General features: G+C 41.6%; 2 protein-coding genes across 2 annotated transcripts in view; one reads left to right on the top strand and one right to left on the bottom strand.

The window, feature by feature from the left end:
- Positions 1-690: 690 nt before the first annotated feature.
- Positions 691-7,617, top strand: LOC309695104 (putative E3 ubiquitin-protein ligase UBR7). Its single transcript, XM_082515569.1, has 11 exons — positions 691-942; positions 1,249-1,382; positions 1,467-1,527; positions 1,625-1,720; positions 1,815-1,868; positions 1,955-2,060; positions 2,146-2,273; positions 2,985-3,179; positions 3,291-3,447; positions 3,556-3,617; positions 3,699-7,617. The coding sequence occupies exons 1-11, from the start codon at positions 826-828 to the stop codon at positions 3,780-3,782; spliced, it is 1,194 nt and encodes a 397-aa protein (XP_082371695.1). The 5' UTR covers positions 691-825; the 3' UTR covers positions 3,783-7,617.
- The window catches only part of btbd7 (BTB (POZ) domain containing 7), a 25,863-nt gene continuing 13,535 nt past the window's right edge, over positions 4,910-17,237 (bottom strand). The window contains exons 4-11 of the mRNA XM_082515581.1: positions 15,172-15,380; positions 14,629-14,704; positions 10,891-11,051; positions 10,634-10,777; positions 10,013-10,202; positions 9,131-9,309; positions 8,638-9,042; positions 4,910-8,473 (exon numbers count right to left, since the gene is read on the bottom strand). Coding sequence (XP_082371707.1) covers positions 7,715-8,473; positions 8,638-9,042; positions 9,131-9,309; positions 10,013-10,202; positions 10,634-10,777; positions 10,891-11,051; positions 14,629-14,704; positions 15,172-15,380 — 2,123 coding nt within the window. The 3' untranslated portion in view covers positions 4,910-7,714. The remainder of the gene's footprint in view (positions 8,474-8,637; positions 9,043-9,130; positions 9,310-10,012; positions 10,203-10,633; positions 10,778-10,890; positions 11,052-14,628; positions 14,705-15,171; positions 15,381-17,237) is intronic.

Genomic DNA, 17,237 nt, shown 5'->3' with positions numbered 1-17,237 from the left:
TCACACCACTCACCAATTTACAACTTGTTTCTATTTTGAGAAATATACGCCAGCTGTTATAGAAATATGACCATTGCCTATGTCTACAGACAAAACTTAAGGCAATTCGTCTATTTACATATTGGGCGAATTAACACTTAAACATCTTCTCCTGATATGCCCTTTTAAAGCCTTTGTGATGCTAGATCCAAACAAAAATATATATATATGTAAAAAAGAAAATAAACAGATAAAAATCAGTCGTACTTGTTTGTGCAACAGCCATTAATTCGTAAACCCCAAAACGGAAATAGACCCGAAACGGAATCTATTTTATTATTAGGTGCCACTTATAATAGCTAACGTTTAATTTTTTTGATAAAGGATGAACTAATGTTTCCTAAATCAGCTCTGTTTTATTATTAAAGATAGATTACCGCTTGTAAGATGAGTAAAATATCTTTGGATGGTGTTTTTGTTCTATATATGTTACTATTATTTTTGCTTATTGCGTTGTAATGTGTTTATTTTTATTTAAAAGTACTTTAAAATATATATATAATAATAAATAAAACGCTACTAGATTTTTAAGGGAACCACTGAAAATGAAAGTGCAGTAGAGTTTAATTTTTTTTAAATTCGTTTTTTAAAATTTTATTTATTTATTTATTTTTAAACAATAGCAGGTCGTGAATAGGTATCTTGCGTCACTTCCTCCACGTGGTCTCGGCCTAAACTCCCGCCAGGAACAGTCGTTTGTCAACAGTGTGGCGGTACCGCAGCTGCTGCTCAGTCTTCGGTGTTTCATTGTTTACGTTGGAGTCATCTTTACCCTCACTTCCCAGGATGGCAGCGAACAAGGGCGACTCGGATATTGATGATATTCTTACCAGCGAAGAAGAGCTCGAGAAGGCTTTGTGTGTGCTGGCTGGGAGCGACCCAGACAACTGCTCTTACTCCAAGGTAGGAGAAGCTTCCTGCACAGCAGCCCTGCAGCCTGTGTGTCGCCCATTGTACGCCTAGTAGCCTTTTCCAAATGCTGCATTGTAGTGTGGTCTGTGCATTGTAAGCGTTTTGTTTTTCTTTGTGTTAAATGTTGCAATCTGCACCGCTGAGTTTCTGTGTGGTTCTCGTCACCGATGTTTATGAGAAGCACGGTGGAAGTATTGTTATGTTAAAGCACATTTTCTCTTTGTTCCGGATGTCAAATCAGTAATATTTTGTGACTTGATGCTGTGTGTTGATGCCACGTGTGTTGTTGCTCTGCAGGGTTATGTGAAGAGACAGGCGGTGTTTGCCTGCAACACTTGCACTCCAAATGATGCAGAGCCTGCTGGGGTTTGTCTGGCCTGCGCCAATAAATGCCATGATGGACACGACATCTTTGAACTGTATACCAAAAGGTAGAAATCCTTCTATGTTGACTGAGTAGACTGAGCATTCAGCTTTTGGCCCACAGTTTTCTAATATTTCTATTTTTCTTGCAGAAATTTTCGCTGTGATTGTGGAAACAGAAAGTTTGGGGGCTTCCATTGCCAGCTAAATCCTGTGAGACGCTTTGAATCTCTTGTCTCCCAGATGTGTTTGCCACGTGTGCGATACGTTCCAGTTGTTTCAATTGTTCATTCCCCCTCTTTCTTTTTAGGTTAAAGAAGAGGAAAATATTAGAAATCGCTACAATCACAACTTCAGTGGGTTCTACTGCACGTGTCACCGGCCGTACCCAGACACCGATGACCAGGTCCGTCTTTTTTTTTGTTGTTGTTGTTCACCCTAAACCCTGCTGCTTGTTTCTCTGTCATCTGTGGCTATATATAAATAAATCTGTTTAACAGGATGAAGACGAGATGATTCAGTGCGTCATCTGTGAGGATTGGTTACACAGCAGGGTAAGCTTGAGAGGATTTTTGATCTGCATGTTATCATTTCTGTGAGTCCTCTGCTCTTTTATTTATTTATTTTTGGCCTTAAATAGCACTTAGGCTGCCCTGTGGTTGAACCCGAGGAGCTTCAAGAGATGGTATGTGAGGCCTGCATGAACAAGGCTCCTTTCTTGTGGACGTATGCTGCCCACATCGCAGGTAACAAATTTTTTTGACTGTAACTAACTAGGCAGACATTTAGCAGCAAAATTCAGATAATCATTAATTCATCTTTTCCATTTAGTTCCGCCTGTGATCCAAGTGGGTGATGCCGAAGAGGAAGTAGAGGTCGACATTGAGGGGGAAGACCGTGAGGCTGGTCAAAGAAAGGATGAGGAACCGTCCTCTAGTGATGAGCGCACAGAACCAGAGGTGAGAAACGGTTCTGCTGTTTGCATGGATTCTGGGATAGTGGAGAACTAAAAATGGCTTTGTGCAAGTTAAAATGAGGGCAGAACATTACTTTACTTTTGACTTATTTATAATCAAACAATGGCATTTGAATTCAGATCTATGTTTACATGTTTATTCTTTTAGTTGTGTTCTCATAATGCATAAATTACATTATAAAAAACAAAACAAAAAATAATTTAAGTTGAAAGGAATCCATAATATATCTTGCTGTGTTTACCACTTGCTTTGCTTTGTTACTCTCCTATTTATGTTCTGGAGTATATTTTACCTTTGTCTATTTTGTGACCTCATTTGGAGCAACACTGTCCAACTTTTCTGAATGCCAGTGCGCCACTAGGTGGGGCTGGAGAGTAATGAGCAGACTATGAGCCAGACAGCAGGCACCAGCTCCTGTTATCGTGCTTTCCTCTCCTCTGGGGTAATTAGAGGAGAAATGACCCATGAGGCACAGCTTCCTCTGCTCTGTAGATGACTTTGGCCGGGCTTCACAGGCTAGCTTACTGTAAACTGGCGATTTTCATCGCCCAACCGTCTTACCGCGTCACTTGCAGTGAGACTTCCCCAGGATGCGTCTGCATTCCTGCATGAGTGGAGATGTTTCACCAAGCCCAGGTGTGCCTGTGCCTCTTGTATAATACAGTCACTCACCCCATCTCATTTGTGTCGTAGGAAGCTGTAAACAGGAGTTCCCCTGGCAAACGAACTCACGAGGAAATGACAGGCAGCCCTGCGATGGCTACAACGAAAATTGTGGAGTGCAAGCTGAAGGAGCTGCAGGCCCGCGGGCTAGAGAGGCTGAGACGGGGAGCGGTGTTCTGGCCTTACAGCTGGCGCGCTGAGCTTTGCACCTGCACGAGCTGCAAGGTGAGACAGAATTTCTAGCTCCAAGATTGTAATGTAGACTCACAAAAGCCAGAATGCTGCAAGTTATCCCTGTTTCTGAATGCCTGTCCCCTGTGTGCTGCATTTCCTCAGAGGGCCTATGTTGCTGCTGAGGTGCAGTTTCTCTTGGATCAGTCTGACACTATTCTGGCCTATGAGAAGAGAGGCTTGCATGAGCCCTTCGGGCAGCACCCACTGATGGCGCTAATGAACTCGATGGACCGTGTACAGCAGCTGGAGGTCATTTACGGTGAGGATAGGGAGGGAAGCCACGGGGTCAGTTGTCCTGCGTAAAGTGAAATTCAAAGCACTGGCGCATTGATGCGGCGGACTAATTAATCTTGTGTTCTTCCCTCAGGTTTCAACGAGCTGACGACCTCAATCAGTGAATTTTTAGAGCAGTGTGCCTCTGAAGGAAAGGTGAGAAGTGGATGTCTATGTGAGTCACATCTTCTTTCTTCTGCTCAAATCTCAGACCTAACACTTCTGTGTCTACATCAGACAGTCACAGTCGAAGCTGTACATCAACTCTTTGAGGAGCTGCAGGCCAGAAAAAGACGCAGAACCAGCGACGGAAATCAGTAACAAGGTGTCCACTCTGCTGCCACCGTACGCCATGTTCACGGGCTGTCTGGACTGAATGTGTCACCCTCCTCTTGAATAAACCGTTTTGCTGCAATCAATGTGATGTTTGAAGTTGGGGGTAAAAAAAAAAGTTTTAGTTTCAAGTTTTTACTTTATTATTTGAAGGTTTGAGGTTCGTGTCATAACTGGGTTATGATGATGCCTCAACTTTAAAGATTGTGATTAAAGTTTACCTCACATAAATATTGCACACTATTACATTTGTGAACATACAGAGTTTGTTGAATGAACATGATTATTGTGTGAAAGTATGTAAGTTTGGCTAAATTTGATGCCATAATCCTTGCACTGCTAAGACAAACTGGTCTGTAAATGTCATGTGAAAGACTCACTGTGATGAAAATACTGACTAACGCTCAAAATAAAAGTACTAGAAATCTGCTGTAAGGTAAGCTAAAACTTGAACAAGAGCATGCATTGGAGCTTTTTATTTTATATTATAAAACCAAATCTACTTTCTGATGGTTATTTCCTGCAAATTATGGAAAGAGTTTCAGGGATAAACCCCCCCCCCCCTTTCAAGAAACTTTTAATGTTTTTATTTAAAAAAAAGAAAAGAAAAGCTGAGAGCAATTTAAGTAGATAATGGACACAGAAGCACTGTAAGCATGCTGTTTTTTAAACTTTGGTAGGTTATAGAGCAGATGCACCTTTTCATATTATGTCAGACTTCTATTTTTTAACTTAAATATGTTTGCTTGTCTGTTTTGACCATGCCAGTGGTTTGCACTGTTGTCACACAGTGAGAAGGTTCTGGGTCAGCTGGCGCCTTTTTGTGTTCTCCCTGCCGTGTGTGGGTTCTGTGTCATTCGTCTGGCTTTCTCTACAGTCCAAAAAGCTTCTTAGGTTACCTGTTGGTTATAAACTGTTAGCCCTACAGTGGATGAACAACCTGTCAAAGGTGTACCCTGCCTCTCAGCCCATGACAGCTGAGATAAGCTCCAGATATGTATGGATAATTTTCTTTACTGTATGTATGTGAAGCCCTTTGAATCTGAATATATGATCATATACAAGCAAAATGTACTTGACATTTCAAGTGAACAAACAACCCATGTGAGATCACATTAATTCCATAATATCAAACCAGTTTATTTTGAGGATGCCCAAGTTGACCACTGTTATGCACCGTTTTGAGGCGACAGTAGAAAAATAGATTCCGTGAAACTAAATGCAACTTAATATCAGTCTACAAACATGGTTTCTATGATACCATACAGGCACAGTGTACCTGTTACAAATCAACACAAGCAATCACACATTTCAGATGGTTCAATTTCAAAAGGTGCTAAATAACACTATGTACACAAAACAAGCTACATGAGATTTCAAAGAATTATTTGATGCAGGCTGGTAAGCTGGTAGAAAAGAGCTTGCATAGACATCAAAGTCACTTCTCCAATAAAAGCCCAGCCGCAGGCAGGGGAAGGCACTGACTTCTCTACAGCAAAAGAGCAAAACAAGGACTTTTACTCAATGGAACATTGTCCTGGAAAATAAAACAACCACCCAACACGAACACGGGGAGGAATCTGGAGTTTTGCATTTTTTCCCCATGAAGCAACCAAGATGGAAAAATGATTTTTCTGCTTGGCAACTCTATCACTGCTAAGCATAGAGCTAATATCTTCAGATCCTCAACATATTCCTGTTACTTTTAAAGTAAAAGGAAAAAGGGGTGAAAAGTGTTCTACAAACATGGCAATCCACAGCACCTACTATATCAAACAAACTGCCCTAGATGCATAACATTTAAGAACAAAAATAGTTTCTGAGACACAATCTTTCTGTTTATACCACACATTCTTAGTGAGTTTTCATGACAGAGACAAAGTACACAGTGTTGTCCACTACAGTAAAAACACAGACCTTCAACGACCACTAAAATGTGATAGAAACCATTAAAAATTCATCATGTGGAACTCAATTCATTATATACAATTTTCATTGGAGATATGAGCCAGCAATCGCCAACTTTTCTTCAATATAAGATTCCTTTTGTTCGAGATTCATTTGTTCCTTTTTCCCTTCAGCTAATAAACAGACGGCTCCTACAGTGCAATGATACTCGTATGTGAGGTCGAATGCCAGCTGTCGGCTGTTACAGGTTTTTAATTTGTGTACTTGCAGGGTTGTGGAGCTACAGCTGCTGCGGCCCATTAACAGTATATTTAAAAGCATCAACACTGGCTCTGCACATCCACAATCTCCGACGAGCTGGCGAGATGGAGACATGGTTTAAACATTTGGGCATGGTTGAGCCCACCTCCGCCATCCAGAAAAGCTGCAGTGTCTGTGTATCTTTAATGTGGACAACAGTCAAATAAGCAGTTAACGGGGGTGGCATTATAGAGACATCATACTTGATTGAATAAAGATAGCTAAAAGTGAATATTCCAAGCGCTAGTTAAGGCTTTAGATTTGATTACTTACTTTGAAATGGGAGGAAACTAACACGCTGACGACCACTCTCTGCCAAACACTGCTTAATCATTTCAGACCTTGATATGTACAAAAAGACCCGACCAAACATGGGAGTGTACAGTACTGAGATTGTGTTAACACCTAGGTGTATCAAAGTTATCCTTGCACAAAGACACGCTCTCTCACACACACAAACACACACCTGGCCTAGCTGCAGATCCAACAAATCCCCAGCGCTTGATCTGATCGCTGTACAGACATTTTCAGTAGAATAAGGTCATCCACAAATGTCCTCTCTCACATGTAGCACACAGCAGGAAGCAGTCTGCTTCTGAAATACTTTGTGGTTTAGGCAGTGAAGCTGCCTGGATCTGACATCATACAGACTGTCTAATACCCAATAAGACTGAGTCAGGCTTTTGCGTTGACTTGCACCTCTGTTGCGTGATGTCTAGATAAATTCAGCGCTGCATGTGCGAACACGGCTTATGTCATGGCAACCTGATATTTTCCACTATATCTCAGTAATGAACCTGCCCATGATCCTCCGGCCCCGTGTGAAAACACCAGACTTCTGCCTTTAAGCCAGACAGTGAGGCTGTGATAGGTTACGTCTGACACAATCAGACGCGGTTACTTGAGACTGACAAGCTCTGATGGCCTACTTCCAGTCGGATCCAATTCCTGCTTTGTGTGACCAAACCTTGGCCTTTTTTTTTTTTGTTAAACTCAACATTAGTGCAGAACCAGAGCAGGAGGAGAAGAATAGTCAGGTGAGTTATAGCCATGCTAAAAGAAGAAATGGAAATACCAGTTCTGGGAGGGGAAAGAACACTGACAGACATATTTACATATGATTTTATCACAATACTCTATTCCCAGACTGTGTGCCATTGTTCATTTATGTAAACTGAGATCTTTATCCTGTGATCTTCCCATTCTGTGCAAGAGACAAAAGAGCCAACCAATGTAATCTGTTTTCAACCATCATTTTATAACTGAGCTTCATCTAGTGTTGCGACTTCCTCACGCAGAATTCATGCAGCATAGAGCTAACCTCTTTCTTAAGAAATGCAAGAGACCAATCTGTCCACGGAGAGCCTAAGAAATCCTCTAAACCTGCGGGACTAGGCAGACTTGCATTGACAGCTAACCTACAGCTCTTACCATGCTGACTGCGTGATGGATAGCACAGTGTGATAGAGGTAGGACAAAAGGACAGATTCTATAAATAGCAACCATCGACCACCCCTTTTCCCTGCTTCTCTCAAACTCTCTCTCTCACAGACACACACACGCACACACACACACACACACACACACACACACACACACACACACACACACACACGCGCGCAAACATTTAGTGCTTTGCTATTCATTATGATGGACAGCCACTCATCTCTTTTTCCCTTTTCTTAACCCAACCCCTGGTCTTTAAACTGGGGTTAAAGTGCAGATTTCTTATAGGGGTAGTCAGGTTTGCTAGGTGACCTGCGGTCTCTGACAATCTCTTCACTGACACTGTTTCTGTGAGGCTGCTGGAGTGGCCCTGGGCCTGATGATTCTCCAGCTAGACCCATCTCTTCTGGGGTCTCTCTGGGTCCTGGGTGTCTCTCCTCATAGTTGTCCATATTCCCACTGGGGGACCGTAAATGGCCTAAGCCATGAGTCAGGTCTGTCTCATTTGATCGCCCCTTTGAAATATGTCCCATCCTAGGTTGGGCTCCAGAGGGGCTAGCAAGGAGACCATCATGCCTCTGAGAGGTTATACTGAGGACATCCAGTCGTAGTGGGTCTGAGGCAGTCCGACCCTGTGTATGGCCCTGGGACTGAGAGTCAGAAACATAAGGAGGAGGATAGGAGCTGGAGGCGGTGCAGCTGTGGCTGTAGAGGTCTGGTCCAGCAAAGGAGGGCAGTGGGTGTGTGGAGGTTGGGGTTGCAGGTCGGCAGGAAAAGTCATACAGGTCAGGGAACTCAGCTTGAGCTTCCAGTTTGGGCTCAGGAGCGTGTCTCTTGCAGGAGTGGCCATGTCCAGGTCCATAGCCATGGCTGAGGCGGGAAGAAGGGCAGGGCCCATGAGGCAGGTGGTGGCTCTGAGGGCCTTCCCTCTCCATTTCTGCCATGTGCTGCTCCCTCAGAGTCATGACCGAAACACCTAGCGCAATGTCAGGCATGAACTCCCTCATAACCGGCTCCATGCTCATCTGCATTGGAAAACAGATAAACATTTATGACAGAACCTGACAATCAAGATATTCATATCCCAAAGCATAAGCCGCTAGGAACATTTGACTCAACAAAAATAAATAAATAAATAAAAATAAAAAGCATGTGGCACAAGGACATGCACGCACATATACACACTCACCACTTGCTGGTCTGAAAGCAAAGCTCGGCCCATAGCCTGTGGGTTGGTGCAGTCAGGGGGCTGAGGCCTGGGCACAGAGGAGTAGTCTGAGCTGCCATGCTTGGTGGCTGCATGGCGCTGGATCAGGGTGCGGTTGCAGGGGTAGGAGAAGGAACGGGTGGGGGTTGGCAAGGGCACGCGAGGTCGCCACGCACCCTTGAGCTGTGCGTGACTAGGTGTGGCAGGGGGGTGGTATGGGGGAGGTGGAGGAGGTAAGGGAGGGTGGAAGCCTGCTACTCCTTCCAGCTCTGTGAACATGCTATCCATGGCTGGACTGCTGTTTACCCGACAACGACCCACCTGGCGCAGGGCCAGTATTGGACTCTCATCTCCAAACCTTTCATCTGGGAAGAACTTGTATGGATTCTGCAGGTAAAAAATAAAAATCATAAATCTCATCCTCCAGAGATCTCCTCCTCCCTAACCCTGGGAACACGCTCTGCTTTCTGCCTACCTGCAGTAGCTCAGTGGCTCCGTCTGCCAGACCAAACTCCCTCAGCACCCGCAGCTGCAGCTCATAGCTGACGGTGGCTCCCTCGCCACAGTTGAGGGCATACGCTCTCTGAACCTGCTCTGTGTGTCTTAGCTCATGCAGCCTCCGAATCATCTCCTTTACCACAGATAACTGAGGCACTGAAAAGTGAAAAAGAATACAAAGTCAGACATCAGAGTAAAATGACGTGAGTCAGTTAAAGTCTTCATAGTTTGAGTCTTAACGTTGTAATTTAATCAGGGTGCTCAGAGAATCCACTGAACGGCATTATGTTTACAGATACTTGAGCAGTTTCTCTGTTAGTCAGCAGTTTCTCATAACACTTAAGTCAAGCATGTGCATAATCCAGCCCGGGGGCCAATCACGGCCCTAGGTCAGATTTTATATGGTCCCTTGCTCCTACCCTATAAAATGTATTATTCATGGCCCGCCACCACAAACAGAATTAATAAAGTGTCATTTCTCTTTTCACCTCATGGTAGCAGCACCAGTAAGTCATGTTTAAAATGAACCTGAGATGCTGATATTCAGCAGCTTCAGCAGATCCTTATGTTATTTTATTCTCGATATGTGAATGAAAGCAGATTTATTTTGTTAAGGTTCAAACACTTGATCACCATAATTCTTGTGTTATTGAAAATAAAGTGTTAAAAATTCATAATGTCTATGCTTTAAAAACAAGATGAGAAAGCTTGTTGGCCCCTCAATGATATACCATGAATAAATATGGCACTCTTATAAAAAAAATAAATAAAAAAAAAAAAAGAAGAAGAAGAAGAAAGGTTTGGACACCCCTGACTTAAGTCAACCATAACTGTGTAGCATCTGCAACACTGCTCCTACCTGGAATTTCATTTGCCACGACTGATGGAGCTGTGGTTGAGTTGCTTGCCATTTGCTGGTGGTTAATCATGTGACAACACTGAGGCACAGCGTTGTTGACCATGTAGAGTGTGTCCGGGACGTTGGACATGCGCACTAGTCGCAAACGCACTAGGTCTGTCTGCTCGACCATCATTTCATCAAGAACAGACTGAGGACACATAAAAAAAAAACATAAGTCCTATGTGCAACTCAAGGACATGGGGAACATTTTGCAAATTAGTTCCACTTGACTGACACTTCATCTAATAATGACACACTGGTCTATGGATATGTCATAAATATTCATGGCCTCGGGAAGGCCTATAAGTTATTAGGAAAGTTTGCAAACGGACATAAAGCAAATTTCGGTCAGACTGATAGAGGCCACCACTGAATACTAAATGATTTGTATGCATAACAACAACTTGGCATGGGTAGTTTTAGCACGTCTGAGCTATAAACAGGTCGACAAATTTTACATTAGCCCGCACCCTTTACAGAAACTCTGCTCACTTTGGCGATAGCTATATGGGACACAAATATTCCCCCGGTTTCTGCCCTGTCTATAACCCCCATTAATCATAAATAAATGAACCTTACCTTAGCCTCCTCCACGTAAGGAGAGAAAAGGCGTGGACGCACATAGATGCCTGCATTTTTCTGACGCAACCAGGCATTGGCTTTACCCCCCTCAGCTGTGGGTAGCATGTCTGAAGGAGGGGTGCTTATCAAACCCCTTTTGAGCTGTGAATAGTGAAGAATGTGGATCAATGCTCAATCTATGAAGGTCACAATAACTCAGAAACACCAGTCATAAAAGCACAGCAGCTGAGAAAAGATAGATAAGTAACACTGACTGCGTCGGCGAGGACGTCACTGTTGGGAGGTAAGATGTGCTCTGTTCGGATGAAGGGCAGGAGCGGAGACAGGATCTCCTTCAGCTCCTCCACATCCAAGTCTCTCCTTTTCACTCCCCTCTTGTTTACGCTGTGGGCTGTGCCACTCAATAGGTTGGGTTCTGGGTAAACAGGAACGACCACGGTCAGATATTATAATGATTGTAATGCTTTTTGTGCGTCAACATTTATAGTCAGAGTTTACATACACACATCGTGGTAATTTTGGGTTTTATATGATTTCTTTAAACTGTCTTCTTCCAGGGAATGACTCTACAGTAAACCTCTTTAAAGACTTTAAAAAACAAGCCTTAGGTGCACAAATTTGAATTTATCTTGGGTTCTCTCTAATCTACAGAGACAAATAGCAAAGGCTTAAATAAATACATACAACCCCATTAATATTTAGTTAAATATTAATTTGCACATTGCACCTCGAGCAGATGCTTTTTGTAGCCATCAACAAGTTTATGGTATAATCCTGTCTGGATATTTTACCCCTCTTATTGGCAGAATTGATTGAATCCGTTTAAATTGTTTGGTTTCCTGACATGGACCTAGCTTTTAAGCAAAATGCACAAATTTTAAATAGGGTTGAGGTTGGGACTTTAGTAGGCAATTCCAAAAGCTTAGCGTTATCCTGCTTTATCCAAAAAATGTTTTGATGTGTGTTTGGGATCACAGTCCTGTTGGAACACAAATGTCTCCAAATTTCAACAGTCTTTGAGATGAAGTTGAAGAATGTGGAGGTAGTCCTCCAAATTTTTCAATGTATCAGTAGCACTGGCAGCAAGACAGCCTAACAGAATGATGCTACTGACAACATACTTGAAAGCTGGTGTGGTGCTTTTAGACTTGAAAGCATCACATTTGATTGATTGATTGGTAATTTATTTCAACATGTGAACAATATACAAGTACATTTAGAAAGAAATAAGAGAGAAAAAAAATACTATACAAATTACATACAAAAAAACATTCTGATTAATTTACATGTTGAAAGGGAGTGGGAAGAAGTATACACTTATTTAATCCCACCCCTGTCCCATAAATTATCAGTGAATATTTAGTCAGCTTCCTTACTGATATAATTTGTAATAAAAATAGTGAACAGATTTCTGATATACTATATACTATAATATCACATCATGAATTTTTTGTTTGTTTGTTTTTAAATAGAGACATTCACTTAATTTAAATATTTTCCTTTTCTTTATAGATCGAGAAGATCATATTTTTATAACTCTTTTTGAACAGTTTTATGTTTGGACATTGCTTTAATTCCATATTCAGTTTGTTCCATAGTTTCACTCCTTGAACAGAAACACAAAAGCCTTTTCTTGTAGTACGTACCTTCATTGTTTTGAAGTTACAAAAACCCCTTAAATTATAACTTCCTTCTTTCAAAAAAAACATACTCTGAATATTACCTGGCAGTTCTTTATTTTTTGCTTTGAATAGAATTTGTGCTGTTTGGAATTTCACTATATCGTCAATTTTCAATATTTCAGACTGCAAAAATAGTGAGTTTGTATGTTCCCTATAACCTGCATTGTGGATGATTTGAATTGCTTTTTTTTGAAGAGTAAAAAGTGAATGTAATGTGGTTTTATAGTTATTGCCCCAGACCTCTGCACAATAGCTTAAGTATGGTGAAACCAGTGAACAGTAGAGAATATGAAGTGATGTTCTGTCGAATACCTGTTTTGCCTTGTTTAGTACTGCAATGCTTCGTGATACTTTGGAATGAATATATCTTACGTGAGCTCTCCAGTTAAGTTTTTCATCTATTATTACCCCCAGAAATTTATTTTCACTGACTCTTTCAATATCAACACCATTTATTTGAATCTTTGCATTTGTATTTAAACTACTATTTCCAAATAACATCAGTTTAGATTTATTCAAATTTAATGATAATTTGTTTTTATCAAGCCAGAACTTCACTTTACTTATTTCATTAGTCATATCCTCCAATAAATTCTGCAGATCATCACCAGAGCAAAAAATGTTTGTATCGTCAGCAAAGAGAACCATTTTTAATACTTTGGACACTTTACAGATGTCGTTAATGTACAAGTTGAAGAATTTTGGACCCAAAACTGACCCTTGGGGTACACCACAAGCAATGTCCATACATAAGGAGCAACCACCATTTATTTTCACAAACTGCTTTCTGTCACTTAAATAACTCCGGACCCAATCTAAAACTACCCCTCTGACACCATAACGTTCCAGTTTTCTTATTAATATATCATGATCTATAGTGTCAAATGCCTTTGTCAAGTCTATGAATAACCCAGCCACATATTGCTTTTTGTCTATGGAATTTGTGATGTATTCTATTGAATCTAATAGTGCCGATGATGTTGATCTGCTTGATCTGAATCCGTACTGACTCTCAGTGAGTAGTTTATGTTTATCTATAAATTTTTCCAGTCTGTTTTTAAACAGTTTTTCAAGAACTTTTGAGAATTGGGGTAGTAAAGAGACAGGCCTGTAGTTTGTGAAATGGTGTTTGTTTCCAGATTTGTATAGAGGTATAACTTTTGCTATTTTCATTCTGTCTGGAAATCGACCAGTTTTACTTTTCTAAACAGCTTTGTCTTATGTGACCATAAAGCTTTCCTCCAGAAATTCATTTGGCTTGTGGACAGCTACAAATTACAGTCGAGTTTTGAAGCTTCTTTTTTGGTTGGCACCCTCTAAGATGCAAAACGCTACCTTGTCGACAGTGACGCTGGTGTTGCAGCAGTGTCCAGTTCACGGCAGGCTCGAGCCTTGGTAGTAACGAGTTTCGTCTCATCTCTTTTTCTTCTTCCAGACATTAGGAAAGTGCTGACACATCTAAATAATTTTTACTTGAGTACAATTGTTTGAACTGGTTATCCTGGAATCTGCAGTCGTTTAAAAAAATGGCTCCAAGAGACCTTCCCAACTTGTGTAACTCTGTGACTCTCCTTTTTAGATCTTCACTGAATTCCTTGAACTTTCCCATTGTTCATTGTTCCAACTACTGGTGATTCCAATAAGTGCTCAACAAAAATCCTTTTTATGGTGCAAAGAGAAACTACCAGCTGTAGTCAATTATCAACTTCTCATTATCATAATCATAATGAGAGGTTAATAGGGCTTGGCCTTGTCAACGTTAAGGCTACTGTAGAACTTTAAGCACCGTTTAGTAAAAGATTAGTAGGTATATTTCCAATCCAAAATAAATTCATATTTTTACCCTAAATTCTTGTTTTTTAAGTCATTAAAGATGTATGCTATGCAATCATTCCACCCTGGAAAAAGAACAGTTTAAAGAACTCTTCTGATGAGTGGATGTAAATATCTGACCACCACTTTAAGTATGATAACACTTTTAGTGCTTTTACATCAACCTTCTGGCTGCATTTCAAACCTTTCGCACAAGATCGTTTTGACAAATTATAGGGATCTTGAGGAATCAGGCTGCTCTCCCTTATAATATGAATACCAATAACCTTGATCATGTACCCCTCAGAAGAGCATTAATTATCACAATAGCAACAATGACATGACAAATCAGATCGAACCACTTCCTGTTGAATTTATGGGGTAAAGTTTGGCTCTTTTTTGCTTTTAAGTATATTCACGAGGCTCTAGTAGGTGGTAATTTCCTCAGAGCAATTAGGGGGGCTGCTCAGAGGGTAATTATAGAGTGTATTATCTTACCCCTGTCTGCCATCCTCTTAATAAGCTGCTGCTCGCCCCACTTAACAACATACTTAAGAATGTCCTGTTCACTCGCCTGACAGAGAAAGAGAGATATAGGACAGAGAGAAAGCAAAAGACAAAAATATTATTAGGACAAGGTTAGATATTGTTGGGAACAGAACAGGGAAGGTATGACACGAGGATAAAGTGAAAATGCAATATGTTCAGGCAATGTCCCATCAAAGCTTGGGTCTGGTTTGTTTGGGTAGTTGGATTACAACACTTCACCTCAACCATCTGGTGTAAAGCCCAAGTTGCTTGGCAGTGCAGATGACAGCTCAGCTTTGATTAGGTTCTGGGTTTGAAAGAATTTCTCTCTAGGGAACTGTTTTTCAACTCTGGAAATTCTGGAGACTCAGCGTGTGCACGTGAACAGCGTCAGCACATGTGGACAGTGTGTGACTGGGGCAGGGACTGTGTGTTTGTATACAATATTTTCATGCAACTATCACAGATTCCCAAACACTGTGAGGTGCTATAAGTTGAGAGACGTTTCCTTACCTGTAGGTAGTCAGACTGAATTGCACTGAGAAGGTGTTCTTTGCCAAGTTCGTAGAGAACATCCGAAGTGACAACTTGACTGAACTCCTCACAGAGGAAGTGCATGGCCTGCCTATGGACCCACTTGGAGCCGTATGGTTGGGAGCTCCACTTGAGAATGGGGACAAGAGAGTCCAGAGACAAACTCTCCACAATAATGTCTTCACAGCCTGGGAGAGGCAACGAGACAGACAAGCAGAAATGTATCATATTCTGAAAAGAAGTGCATATATTGAAGTCAGAAAGATGTCACTTAACCTTAAAAAAGAAACACTACAACAACAAAAAAGCCTGTTTGAAAATGTATTTTAATGATTTAACTAAACAATTATTACAGTACGGCAAGTAACGCTGCAGCCTCTGCCAAACCATCAGTAGTTTTGACTCATATTCACTGACCCAGGGAGTCTCCCTCTAGTAGCCCCCACATCCTCCATGCTGCGTTTCCTAAATCAGAGCACATACCAGAACAGCAGGCAGCGGCTTTACTCTAACACACCAACCCACAGAAATGCCTTTGATACCTTGATGTGTTTCAGTCTCAAGCTGCCTTCTCTTAACCGTGATAAGTAAACACAGCAGCTTGCGGAAATGTGCTGCCGGTGCACAAGCACACACTTTGCAAAGGTGTACACACAGACCACTTGTGTGCATAAATCAAAAATGCATTAAAAGCCACAGAAGGCTTAGGGAATTATGTGCCTGGTGCTCTAGTCATTTAAAAAAAGAACCAAGTTTTGCAAATTCAGCCAACAATGGCACTCAAACTCTTAACACTTAATCTAACATGGATCCATTTATGCAGAAATAAAGCCTCCATGTCCACTTGGATTAACATATGATCGGTTTGGTCAAGCCATCTATCACAGTTCCAAACGAGAGAGTCTTAGTGGCTCACATTGAAAGTTCTTCTCCGATCATTAACACAAAGTGGACATTCATGAAGATAAAGCCGACTGACTGATGTCTAGTCAGAGCTGTTCTGAAGGGAAATAAAAGCTTCCCAGCTTCCTCATTCCAGGCGGTCCTGTCCATCAGTTCATCGTTGGAGGAGCAGCGGCGGCAGCAGCAGCACTCCTCTGGGAAAATCTTAAACTAGAAAATCTAAGCTGCTCTTCCGCCCTCAAACCACCACTTTGAACATAAACGCCGGGAAATTGGACACCAGACTTCAGAGCGATGACCCCACTGATACTTCAGCTTCATATCCATGCAAGCTGTGTGTACAAATTTTTGATTCGAATGGAAAAGCAACCATAATGTACATGCACATCTATGAACCCTTTGGGTGTTTTTGCTTGTAAATGCAAGTTCGAGAAACACAAAGCAGACGCCCGCAGTCTTTTCAGCTGAGGCTGCATCATTAAGACAGATGTAGCTGAAATGTGGGCCTGCATATTTTTTTTCTCCTTTTTATCTGCTTTAAACAGACTGAAAAACGGGAGAAGATTTCCAGCATCTGCCTCATTGCCCACTGCTGGTCGTTTTGCTATTCATCTTCTAGAAAGTCCTCCAGTCTAGTTCAATTTGATTTTATTTATTTATTTATTTTTCACCCTCCCCTTAAAGCAGACACACAGGCATACGTCCACAAAAGCAGGCAATTCCCCACTTGGGACCAGTGGCACAGGAAAGCAAACAGCTCTGCTCTCTGTTAGCCCATTCGAATTCTCAGTGACAGCCAGTCTTTTAAAACGCAGCACTTTTTATTATGAGGTGGAGATTAGAATCAGCATTATATCTAGTACTAACCCGCCTCCCCCTCTCCACGGGTGGTGCACCACATTCACTGGAGCTTAGTCGACTGACAAGAATATCAACAGAACAGCAGGAACAGCGACAGTCAGCTCTACACTACACCAACTTTGGAGTACGCATGAATTTTGTCATGCTGTCATGATTTGGAGCTCTGTGTTTATAGAGCACACAGTCTCCAAAGCCACTTAAAACATCAACTGCACTCAAAGGCATGTAAACAAGCATGTGGATGTAAATCATCTCAGCCAATCAGTCAGGAAATGGAGCTT

This window comes from Aulonocara stuartgranti (assembly GCF_965226115.1).
Source record: "Aulonocara stuartgranti genome assembly, chromosome: 19".
NCBI classification, from domain to species: Eukaryota; Metazoa; Chordata; class Actinopteri; order Cichliformes; family Cichlidae; genus Aulonocara; species Aulonocara stuartgranti.
The sequence above is the reverse complement of the archived record's forward strand: the minus strand, read 5'-3'. Positions and strand labels throughout refer to the sequence as shown.